A 13,801-nucleotide genomic window follows, 5' to 3' on the forward strand; every position below is an offset into this window, starting at 1 on the left:
GATTATAGGAAATGGAATAGTACTGATTTTTCACAGTTGGTTTCGTCGGACTTACCTTGATGATCTTATCGTTTTCGGTCATGTTTTGGTGGCCGCCCAAGAAATCAGCCATGGGGTCTGTCATGTCGGCCTGGGACACCGGATGGTTGTTGGCGGCGAACGATTCTGCCGAAGACGTCGACGCTCCTGCAAAGATTATAATATGACGTACGCGCATAAATTATACAGATAACGTCATTTGCACAACATAAATGGAAACCATATTATAATAGTATACTACTCAGTCGGTATAATACGAATATAGGTAACATCACTGCTGTAGAGCAAATACAATTGTGTACTCAAGTTTGTGTGAGAGATATAATATATAATGTAATAATAATATTATTTGGAACGAAATTAACCTGTCGACGTAGCCTGATGATAACCATGGTTCAGGAAGTTTCCTGTACTGTCGCCGATATGTGTGTTGCACGCGTTATGCGATAAACTGGCATGCTGAAACACAAATTTAAACGCAAACATAAGACAAATAATTCAACGCGTTTCTCGCATTTTACAGCGATAACACAATATTACATTATTCTTATCGTCGGGCACCCGGGCGTATTATAGGTTATAACTTATAATGCACGGCCGCGATATTAAAACGTACGCATATAAAATTATTATTGTTATTAAAATATTTTACGCGATACGTGTAAACGATAATAGCGATGACAAAAGTTCAACGACACTAAACCGACGATCACAGATCGAACTTAACTATACTTTCGATAAACACTGTAACATGTGCGTATCCGTCTTACATAGGACAACACAGCAAATTTGCGTTCAGCGGTTTCAATTTTGTAATATACGTTAGCTGTACAATTATAGTGAATACAAAGGCGAGAACATTATCTGTGTACTGTAATTGGTTTTTTTTACAATATTGCGAAAATAATCATTTTTAAGCGAGTTATACAAACACTTATTAATATTTTCATACTCAAAACTCGCTTAAAATTAAAATACCATAAAAAACAACGAGAGCACAGTATTACCTTTAAGTTTACTAATATAGGGCTAACAACACAACATTTGAAACGGCTGAACGTAAATGTTGGTATATTATGCGGTACTAAGAGACTGAGACGACACACAATATGCGTGTTTGACTCGCTCCTTAGCCTTAAGACACATGTGCAATCTAAGGGGTATCTACACTACTTACCGTACTTACTATGTTATAGTTGTACAAGGGTACCTACGTGTAAACATTTTGGACCACTACTCACCATTTGCGCGTGATCGGTGGCACCTGACGACGGCGAACCGTACCAGGAGGACTCGGTGGCGGCATAGTTGAAGTAACCGGCGTTGGGCTGCGCACCGTACCCGATGCCACCGTAGGGCGTGTAATCCGGTTGTTGCTGATACTGTTGCAACATGACTTCCGGTCGGGCAGAAGATGTCGTCGATCCCTCGACCTTAGGATGCTGGAGACACTTCTGCAGCTGCAGGCGGCTGGTGGTGATGGTGGATGTGGTGGGACTGGGCGAAGCGCGGATGGCCGGATAGATGGGAGCCGGACCGGTGACGATCAGCGGGACGTCACAGCCGGCGATCAACCGTCCCCGCGGTTCGTCGATGCCTGCAGCTTGACCGTCACGGTGACCGAGAGGCGATGGCACGTATTCCGCACCGTGATCTTGGTGTTCCGATATCTCACCGTGATCTTGTCGCAGCTTTCCTTCACCGAAACCGTCAACTTCGTCTTGGCGCCGACCGCACGCCGATTTTTCTAATTGTTCAACGACGTCTTGTAACTTCTGAAACACGCGCGACGACAGAAAAATGAGTACATATACAATAATTATTCACATTATATTCATTATTAATAGGTATATAGGTACCATAATATTAATTGCTTATACGTTAATACGACCCTAGCTTATATTAGGTATACAATATAATATATACTTACAAGTTACAATGATTTCTTAATTTAGTTATTTCTGCAGAAATAAATAATAATATACAATATACGTGGTTATACCTCGTATTATACCTAATATAATATAGTATACAGCGTGAATTAGGTAAGACACGAAATATATGTAGAAAATAAATGTAATATAAAGATATAATAGCAGTCCTATTGTATAATCCGACTTAAAGAAAAAATACGGTGACACTCGTGGCATGCAAAGGTTAAGGAACGGGCAATCTGCCTAATAACAACATAATATATCCTAAAACCTTTTTTTCATTGTACGTACGCAAAACATTTAATACGATGTTACGATACATTTAACGAAATGTACAGCGATTCTTTTTTGACAGACGACGTTCCGCGGTTTATATAGGTACTTTAATCCATTTCGATCACTTTTCGTTTTCCCTTTGGGCCTTTCATATTTTATACTGCAGTAGGTATTTATATTGTCTAAAATTAAAATGTTTTATTACGACTATCTGTGCAGGCGATTTAAATCCAGAAAAATCATCGTGTATTTCTTAAATATATATATAATTGCAGAATACTTTTAAAACTTTCCGACCATTATATAGGTATTAGTGAATATTCGAGATTACTGCTGAAATATATATTTCCCCCTTTAATCTTTTCGCTTTTTTTTTTCATTCAAAAAGTATATCTCCACATTATACATTTATGAGATTCTCGTCTTCGTATTCCATTAAAATATTATGAGTACAGCTGTTCATTTCACAAATTTTCACCCGACTTCATTAAGTAGTTGCTGAGGGATAATATTATACAATTAGACGTGTGATTAACCAGTGTTTTTACCTACCGGCTGAGGCGACGACGTTTAAATCTTCTTCGACCTAATTTAATAATTTAACTCTCGGGTTACACCCAAACAGATTATTTTAAAAGTGAATAAATTAAACATTTAGTAATAAAATATATTTATAATTATAAAAGTAATTTCGTACTTGTTCGTCAAATTTTAAGATTTTATTATAAAAACTGCAGTTAATTATGTTTTCACAACGAATTCATGTTTACAGCTTATCAATCGATATAAATTATAAGTATAAATATAAGCATTATGTAAAAATGTACAATGGTATATAATATATTACATAGGTACCTATAGGTGCTATATTATTGTATACTATAATGGTAATATTTTTATCTTTCTGAAATAATCTAATTCTAATAACTAATTATTTGGTTATCACGGAGAATTCCGAAAATGATCAGATCATAATAATTTGAATAATTATTATAATAACATCGACATTCGATATAAGCTAAAATACAAAAAGTACTAAACAAAGAAAACACGTGACGAATTTTTTATATTAATGGAAACTGATTTAAATTATTTCTTATTATTTCTTATAATTTATGAACAGTTATTATTATTAATATATTTATATATAATATGTTGATATAATTGCAATATTTACTTCATTAATCTACAATAGGGTTTGGACATATGGGTTTCAAATGTATAAGAAATAATAATGCTATCAGTTGGTAATTCGTATTTTATATAGTCCAAAAATCTTAAATTCCTAATTTTCTGTACCTATAATAATTCACACGGTGCCAGTCGTATCTGGAACGTACATGTAATTAAAAAAATGCAGTTAAGTTTTCTTTAAAAAAAAATTTAATTAAAATTTGTTTAAAAAAATTGAATAGTTTTGTTTAATTTATTTAGGTTTAAAATAAACAATTTATTTTTCATAAGCTATAATAGTCCATTAAAAAAAGTAACTGACTGAAATTGGCTTAAATATTTCATCATATTTTGTTCAATATGTCAGTACATAACCTACACATATTATCACGAATATTTAATTTATTATCATAAAACAATTAAAGTATCATTAGTAATGAATTAATTGAACAGTGAAATTTATTAAAATAAACATTGTAAACAACAAATTACATTTGTTGATTTTATAAATAGATATAAAATCAGGCATTAATTAAACAAAATTTGTTGAACCTATCTGATATTATATTTAATAGGTATTCTGAAAGTGATTATAATGTTTATATTCTGATATACAATTTATTAAACAGTAAAATTAAATGTATTTAATAAACTTGACAGATATAAAAAATAAATAATGTTAATATAGTTAATACTTTAGTATAAAAATGCAATGATTTCACAAAACATAAGCAACAAACTCATAAAATAAAAAAATGGAAATGTGAGTTAAAATAATGATATGTTTATTGATTAATGATTAATTAAATAACTCGAGCAAATCGATAACCCGCAGGTTAATCCGGATGATTATATAATTTACTATATAACTTTAAAATATTACCTTCATCATAATTTTCTGACCTGAAAAATAATATTACATTTTCAGAGAGATGGATTTTTGGTTAAAATGTCGAGACTTTATAACGGATCTGGCGTGCGTGTGAAAAGTCCCGCCACTTGTAAAAATCAATCCGGTCAACCCACAGAGAGCAGAAGTGTGCGCACGAGAGAGATAGAGTGAGAGAAAACAAGTGGGGGGAGGGGTGTGACAGAAAAAAGGGGAAAAATGGGGAAAGAAAAAGGGAAAATCTATTACACCGCAATATAATATATACGGATCTATCATATACGTTAAGAGTGTGATATACATTTAGAAAAAAATTAATTAATTATTTGAAGTGATGGGATAGATCAAAAAATTTTATCGATTTCAAAAATTCAAGAACATATCGCTATAACTTTTCTGTTAATACTTGGTGGTATGTATAGAAGAGGGGAATTTGATTTTTTGTATATGACCTGCAGGGTGCATCACGCCATTTCAGAATCCCAGAGATATATGTAACAGCGTAAACCCATAAGGATTTATAATAATATATTAATTAAATAAACAATTTTAGGCTGTGAAGTATAGTATAAGTAAGTAAGTAACTAAGATAAATAAATATACACAGCAATAAGGCGTTTGCACGGTGAGAATATATAGGCGAGATAAAAGTTACTCCACCGCCAATTCTTATTTTATCCAATTTAAATGGATCCAATTTATCATATTGTTAATATAGTATGTAATAGTATCCACAATACATATCATAAAAAGTTCATGATGGCAATCTATATACTATAGATGCCTTAAATATTGAAGAGTATATTAAGCATCTATTTTTATTTGATAAGTGTATATACGGTTTTTAGCGAAGTGAGAGATGTGCCTATTCCAGCTTAATAATACATTAATATGTTTTTTTTTAGTTTTGTCCGTTATACATTTTCAATCAAATAAGACCAGACAATTTAATTACAAGGTTAAAGCTCTAACATAAGTTATGAACATTTAAAAAAAAAAAAAATTAAAAACTTGATAAGTCATTTACCTATAGGTAAGATAACAAATCTTTTTGTAAACATAGATTTTGATTGAAAGTTAATTTTTTAAATTATATGATGCTCATATTATTTTAGATTCTGAACAAGCGATGAATGTATTGATTTTACAATTATGTGTTATTGTATTATCATTATTTGTTTGGTTTTTTGTATTTAAAGTAAAACATTTCCAGAATTTTTCAAAATTATCGGTAAAAAACTAGAATATTTTCGCAAAACTATTTTTGACAAAATCGATTATGTTATTATCGATATTGTTATGATTATGATTTGGATGAATCTTAAATGAATAAACATTTTTATATAAAACATTTATATTTTCACTCAACATTTACATTAGCAATGTACATTAAACATGATATAAATGTAATTTTTTAAATATTTGAGCTATATACATATTATTATGACATCTTTGAAATTTCTGTCAAAAAACTCGAAAATGTAATAAAAAATTCTTCAAAAGGTGTTTAATTTTTTATAGACATTCAAAGTTCAAATTTTTATAAAATTAGGGATATTACCAGTTATTTTTATAGTTATTATTTCTCGGGTGAAATTTCGAGCACATATTTTTTCAGTACACATGTTATTTGTATATAATAAAATAATAATTATCATATGGTAAATTAGGTGCTATTTTCAAAAATTAGTTAAACTTCCGTATTACTACCTAATAGTAGTATAAATAAATTATAAAATATGGGTACTTAGAGGTTGACACGCTATTTCCGCTCAGAAATGTTCTTTGTATGGAATGATTTAACATTGAATTCAAATTTAACACATCCATTACAATTTATAGTGACCTATTCAATGACAAGATACACTAGAAACCCGCTACGACATCACGGTTATTTTTTAATATATTTTATTCGAACTTGTATTATGTAGGCTCGGGTATTAAAAAAGGAAATTGAAATAATAAATTTTAGTTATGATCATAGTTATACTCATTACTATATGTTATTAAGAAAAAAAGTTGTTCATAGTAAATCAGTTATTGAGTTATAATTATGACAAATAATTTAAAACACCACCGATATACCCCAATATGAGAAAAGGGAAACTGTTATCAAATTTTTGTACATCTAATTAAACTATTTTCAAAACCAATATCTTCGAGATACCAAAAATCCTGTCCTAATCATGATTTTAAAAGGTCCTAACCTGTCGGGTATATATTTATATCTATATATTTATGTATTATAGATATTATTTTAGAATATAATACACAACACACATAAACTCACGCTTATACAAACATAATATATATAGTATGATTTACCCTAATAGATTTATTTTTCCATTTATCCTATAGTGGATATAAATAATATATATAGTATATAATATATAAGTAGTGTATTATATATTTATATACTCATTAGTCATTACTAGGGTTCGGATTTGAAGGCAAATGCCTTTATTTTATTAATCATAATAGAAAAATAATTTTTATACAAAAATGTGTTTCATTTAATTTCTTAGACGGTGGATGCATTTTTTGCCTTTAAATAGTATAAGCTTAATTTAGTTTAGTATTCATGCTCATTTTTAATTTGTATTTATTTCAAAATGTGTGCATTTGAAAGTGTTTAAAAAATGTTCACTATTTTATTTTGTAGTACCTATATTTATAAATTGCCTTTTTATATAAATGAAATGCCTTTTTTTTTACATTTTAAATGCTTTTTTTATTGATTATATTTCCTTAAAATCCGAACCCTAGTCATTACTGATAGAAAGTTTATGTTGATGAATCGGTGATATGGAATCAACTCGAGATTCCACCTTATTTCGATTTGATGAATTATTTTTATAAAATATATTATAGGTACTAAATAAATACCTATACCAGCATTAAGTAACGAAGTTTTAATCATTTTTTTATTAGTAATTATTTTTTATTCTCCCAGACCATTTAAATCAAAATTAAATTCACATTTACCGACATCGATCAGACAACGAATAGTCTCAATGGCGTATACATATTCTTGGAAATGATTAATCGAAAATGTCGAATTAAGTGTCTTTTAAATTGGATTTCAGAATATTATGCTTTTCATATTATATACAAATTATCGTAAAATTATCTTTTTCTCTCAGCCCAAAAAACGATTAGGACCGGTATATCGAAAACGGTTTTCGACGACAGCGGACCGTCACAATCCGCAAAAGAAAAATCACAAACGGCTGCAAAAACAAATAATATATACTGCCAATATATTATTATAAATTTAAACATAACACGGGTGCGCTTTGGCCTCGCGTAAACGTATTTCCGGTATACACCGATATCATATTATACATTCGTATAACAACATAATATTATAAGTACCTATACCATACAACCGATAGGCGTTCAGGAAAAAATGTACATTAATTTAACTGGTCAGTTAGAACTGAATATAAAATAAATACACACACGTCCTGTAGTAACGATAAACGACACTGCAGTTCATAATAATAATATGTACCTACTACAATGACGAATGAACCAAAAAAAAAAAATTATGATTTCTGTGTGCAAATTTTGCCCCGATGATTTCGGCCACAATGAAATATCAATTTAAAATATAAATGTATAAATGATAAAATATCAATGTCTGTATAATACAAGAAATAGCCAAGTTCACGTCCATACAACATTTTGATCGCATGCGTTGCCTACCAGCTATTTTGTGTATAATGGAAGAACAAAATTGTACGAATCTGGATACAAAAATACGCATGTTCTTGAATGTTATACCTTGTAAGCTGATTGACATACTTCTTGGACACATAACTATACTATGAAGATTTAAGATACTATTTAATATTGCATAAAAGCAAGTTATTCTCAAGGCTTTTTAAACTTGCAAATGTGTAAACCTGGCTCAAAGATAATAATTTCTGCCCGAGTACATTGTAACGATCGGCGAAGGTATACATAATACTACAACAATATGTGCGACGCAAACTCCTATAGCAGCAGCCGCGTCAGTTCGACAACCCCCTTCGTCCCCCTCCCCACAAGGATCGCTCACCGACATAGAATGACGTTTCCGCAGCCGCCCCACAGTGTTACATCATTGTCGTCGAAGTCTTCCAATTTAAAATTAAAAAAGCATCACGTAGGTACTTTTCATAACTGCTATACGCTGTTATACGCTGGATAATATACTGTATATTCTATGTATATATAAATATTACATATATTATATATTATACGCAACACACATGCATGTATACGAGCACATATAATATAGTAATAATATGCGCCGACAGGCCGAGAATTATTAACGACGACAAGAATAAGAGACTCTATATAAATATTTTTTTTTTATACATACATACATATATATTATGTTATATTGTTATTTTTTTCCTTGCCCGTTTCGTCTCTTCCGCCGCCGCGAATCTAACACCGCGGCGTGTGCGCACGAAAAAATAAAAAAATCGCTACCATATTCGTCAAACACCACACGTCGCAGTAACGATTATTGTTGTTGTTATTATTATTATTTTACGGAAAACGATGTCGATATACGCCATCGTCGGGTATACAGACAATAGTATAATATAATGTGCGACGTGTGTGCGAATTTGGAATTGCATGTTTTTCGTCGTGAATAAAAAATCGCCACAGTACTACAACTATAGTACATCTATCAAAGTCGAAAAGCGAGCAGTTTATTTGCGCGAAAAAATGCACATGCAAAATAATAGATTGGCGGTGTCGATGCGCCAAAAATCACATCACATGTCATACGAGAAAAATGCGTCGATCACACGTATGAGACGACAATATAATGTATAGCCGACAGCCGTATAGGTAACCATACTTTGACGAGTAAGAAGATTAATTATTTATACAACACGTATGTTATTATAACAAAATGACATAATAGACACCCATAAATATTAAATCCACTAGAGGTTTAAGTAGGCGTATTATGTTAATAATGCATATAGCTGTCTTAAATTATATCCTTTGAAAAATGCTCAAAGCTTTCGTGTATACTTAACGACGTTAGGTTATTAAATTATTTCGTTACGATTATATATATTTATAAATACGAAGGCGGCTAGCCATCATCATAGGGTGTGGAGGGCGTCCACCGATCATTTTACCGTTAATAAATCCAACCACTGTCCCTCTTCTGTCTAACGTATTGTACATAATATATAATATACGACGACTCCGACCGCACGCTATGTAAACAACAACAAAGTGTATAATATTTACTACGGCTTTTTACTTTTTTATTTACCCTCCGTATTCGTGGATTTGTATACACGCATATAATAAATAATGATATAATACCTATATATTGGCCATATAACTACGTATACAAGCTACTCGGAGGTCCAGCGCTTGTGCATGCACACCACGGCGGAAAAACGGAAACGCGCGTAGGTCGGAAGTGCATCAGTGCAGTAAGTTGGGTAGTATTTCCTATGACCGAAATGCAATATATTATAGATATAGGGGCGGCGAAGGCTATGGCGCCCGGAAACGCACTTATAAATTGTGTGAGCTATTATACCTATTGCTCATCGATTCACATGGGTGCCCCGGAGCCAGGGTGCGACGATCATTATCGGTGTCGGTCAATCATTTAATATCATTGTTTAAGAGCAATATACAAATTATTATATACTTTCGATATACTATAGCTGTACAAATAACAAAATACCTATGGTAAGAGTTTCATCATGATTCATATTTCATGTCTAAAATTATAATGTCTCGCCGGTGTTTAGGGTTCGATATAGTGGCGTCCGCAAGCCTAAGTGGATGGTAGGTATAATATTAGGTATACTGTTTAACGACCCTCTGCAGCATATTTTCCCAAAAACATTATGGTCAGTATCGTATTTTATATAAATATATACAAAATGGGTGAAGGGGCGAATTAGAAATTGATTTAAATGCCATGTTTACACTATGTCATCGAAGATTTTGTAATTATTGAAAATTGCATATCATAATAGCTCCTTCTTTAGTTCTGGAGGGTCAGTATATATATATATGTATACAGATCTCATACATATGTCATACTGCGTATGATTAGATACGCGTACGATATGTTTATAGAACTTATTATGTTGTATAGTATATATATTATGTGTAAGTGTAATGATCAGAAGAAAAAAAAACAGAAAATGATAGTTTTTTAGATATTTCGAATGAGTACGTCCCTATTTTGAGGTCGTAAAATGTACATTTTTATGTGGGAATGTCGCGTTATGGTCATACGTTTCACAATCTTTACACTCAACTCTTTCCTTACTATTGTTATTATTTTCTTCGGAACTTAATCTCATGAAATATTAAGCACTTGGCCTATCGGATTTCTGAACAATATATTTGAAGGAGAACATAATAAATTATAATAACACAATATGTTCAGATTGTAAAGAATCAATAAAAAATATTTTAGAGAGCACATACTGCAACATATACATACAACATTATACTTAATGACATGAAGCTGACAATAATTTTGTTACCGCACTATTTGACGAATTCTCCCCCTATTGATGCCCAAACCTTTTATTGCCGACGTTTCTTTCTTGGTGTCGTATCGCGTCACGCTCCACAAGAGATTGGGGTCAATTTTACGTATTATATAATTTTATACTCACCGTACTCATATATACATAAACATATATTGTCATATAACGTCAATCCTTACACTAAGATTTTACACCGCATGCTGAGAGTCTATAAGGATCAAATCACGCGGGTACAAATTGCCATAAGGGTGAACGATTTGAAGTTTCTGTTTTGTCTCATCACGACGAATGACGATACCGGTTTAAAATGATATAATAATATCATATTATGTTTGTCCATTTACAGAGTAAAAAACACATGCACGAAACTGTCGTTATTATAAACTAAATATTTATGTATACCTACAACTTCGTTGAATAAAATTGGTAGTTTGTCGATCAAATAAAGCTTCTGCTTTATGATGCCGATGAATGGATCAAACCGATTTACGGCGTACATTATTTAGTCGATTTATATAATACAATCTAATATTAAGTACATGTTATTTACACTACCCCAGTTGAATCTGAATGTGAATGAAATTTAATTCCAGAATACCAGAATGAAACACACAACAATAATTTATTAGTTGTTACTATACATACATCTGATGATTGATTTGCGCAATTAGTAATTATATAGTTATTATTAATCACCAGATGGATTTTATTAAGACTATTGGAATTTGGAGCAGACAATTTGGAGTATTGGCAATTTACTAAATTTACTTAATTTAATAATATTTAATTATAATATTATATTAAATTTCTATCCCATGAATGCAAAACTTAAGATAAATAATTTATCAAAATACAAAATACGTTGACATACAATAATAATATACAAATCAAAAATTTTTGAAATAAACGTTTTCCTAATATTATGTATCATACAAGTATAATACATTTGAGTATTTGACAATACACACGCTGCAGTGAACAAAACACCATTTGTTTGAGTGCTAAAGACCACATAAAAATAATAAAACGCGACTAAAGATAACCATAGTATAATAATTACTATGCCAAGCTGCAGAGTAAACGTCTGATAAAGATAAGAGAACGAAAAAAAGCAATGCCCTTTTCAACTCGGACGCGATTTGATTGCTCAACTACAATAATATTACATGTGTACTTCTACGATACCAGGCGGAAGAGAAATCAGACAGAGTTCGACCGTTATCATCAATATACATACAATTATTACAGAATTAATTTTTCTACCGAATCACATATGTGATACATATTATATTAAACAAACGCGTGATAATCGAGGTACATAAAATAGACTAGATAATGTATATATTAAAACATTGTAGTGTACACAATTTTAAATCATCGATTTAGACAAATAAAATTAAGTCTGTAAATATTCGTTATCGAATGATGGGTGGGGGAGGGTGGCGATGCACGCCTAATGAAATATTATAACAATAAAACTTTAAGCTACTCATTGATGTGAGTAGTCGTAGAGTGGGCGGCAAAGGATCTACAGAATCATACCTAAAATTGGTTCATCTATGAGGAGGGAGAGAGCGGTCATATCTCTCGCTCTTGGCCAAAAAAAAAATGGCGTTCTTGTCAGGGGAAGTGTAGGTATAATATTATTATGCATTTATGTACATACAAATATATATCCTCTTCACAACTATACTCGCCCCTCTCAGCATACGAAATGCGTAAAAAAAAATGTAGTATAATACTTTGCGCACTATAGCGGTATACTATAGTGAATTATGTAGGACGTAGGTAAAGGTACCAACAACAATATCGAACGATTCGCACTTGTAATCCGATTAACGTTTATCGACTCGATAAATTATAAATATTATATATTATTTTAAATTAATATAATATTCAATATTGGCTATATTATATAGTATGGTATGTTTTAAAGAATATATTATGTACACATATGCAATAATATTACCGGACTGTCAATGTGAATGTGAAAAGATTATTTAAAACCCTTTTAAAAATGAAAAATCTGTTTTAAAAGATAAGCCGATTGAACATTGAACATCTGCAAAATGCTTATGATTACAATATATTTTTACAATAAAAAAAAATCTGTGTGTACAGCGTTCTTTTTAAATTCACATATATAAATACCTGACCTAAAATGAAATTTTAGAGCTTATTATAATAATGATGTTTGAAAAAATTGACGTAGCTGCAGGGTGTACTTGCAAACGATGCGAAAAAATTGCAACAATCTGTATGAAACGAGAAAAAAAAATATTATGTAGAAAATTGAATAGTAATAATAATAAAAAAAATCCGCTCACTGCTGCACAAAAACCGCGATGTTTTTATTTTAACCGTTTAATATTATAATATGATAATATGATAATAATAATGCAACGCGATCGCGCGATACTATTATGTTGTTATTGCGCGCCCGTGTATACACACTACAACATGGTAATATTGTCATTTATCACAACCAAAACGCTGTTTTTTCCATTTTCATCTCGCGGAAACCGTGTGTCCGTCACGCACGTCACCGCGCGGAGACGACACATACACACACACGCATATCGCGCATGAATTCCTCTCGTGTGGTGCACCGGCGGCGGTCGGCTACACGTGACTCAACACGTGGCTCACCGCATATAATAATAATAGTAATAATAATAATATATTGGATTGTTCAGATGGCGCTCTGTACGCGGCACGCTGTACACGCCGTATATAATAATATATGATAATGTAACGCGCCACCGCCGCCTTTTTCCCGCGCTTATATTATTACACAACTCTATCCACTCGCCCGCCCACCAGCAGAACGTATTCCCGTTTGGCCCGAGGGAGTAGCCCGTTTCCTTTTTTTCTCGGTTTTTATGGATTTTCCGCGTCGGACGACGACCGCCGCCGCCGCCACTACCACCACCACGATAACGACCACCATA

At 31.8% G+C, this 13,801-nt stretch overlaps 1 protein-coding gene across 2 annotated transcripts in view; it reads right to left on the reverse strand.

Annotated features, from left to right (window-relative positions):
- The window catches only part of LOC100570041 (ell-associated factor Eaf), a 62,031-nt gene that overhangs the window by 3,383 nt on the left and 44,847 nt on the right, over positions 1–13,801 (reverse strand). For both annotated transcript variants that reach the window (XM_016804323.2, XM_008184818.3), the window contains 3 exons: positions 1,281–1,814; positions 405–498; positions 56–186 (listed from right to left, as the gene is read on the reverse strand). In XM_016804323.2, coding sequence (XP_016659812.1) covers positions 56–186; positions 405–498; positions 1,281–1,433 — 378 coding nt within the window. In that variant the 5' untranslated portion in view covers positions 1,434–1,814. The remainder of the gene's footprint in view (positions 1–55; positions 187–404; positions 499–1,280; positions 1,815–13,801) is intronic.

The sequence above is a fragment of the Acyrthosiphon pisum genome, chromosome A1 (assembly GCF_005508785.2).
Source record: "Acyrthosiphon pisum isolate AL4f chromosome A1, pea_aphid_22Mar2018_4r6ur, whole genome shotgun sequence".
In the NCBI taxonomy this organism is placed as follows: Eukaryota; Metazoa; Arthropoda; class Insecta; order Hemiptera; family Aphididae; genus Acyrthosiphon; species Acyrthosiphon pisum.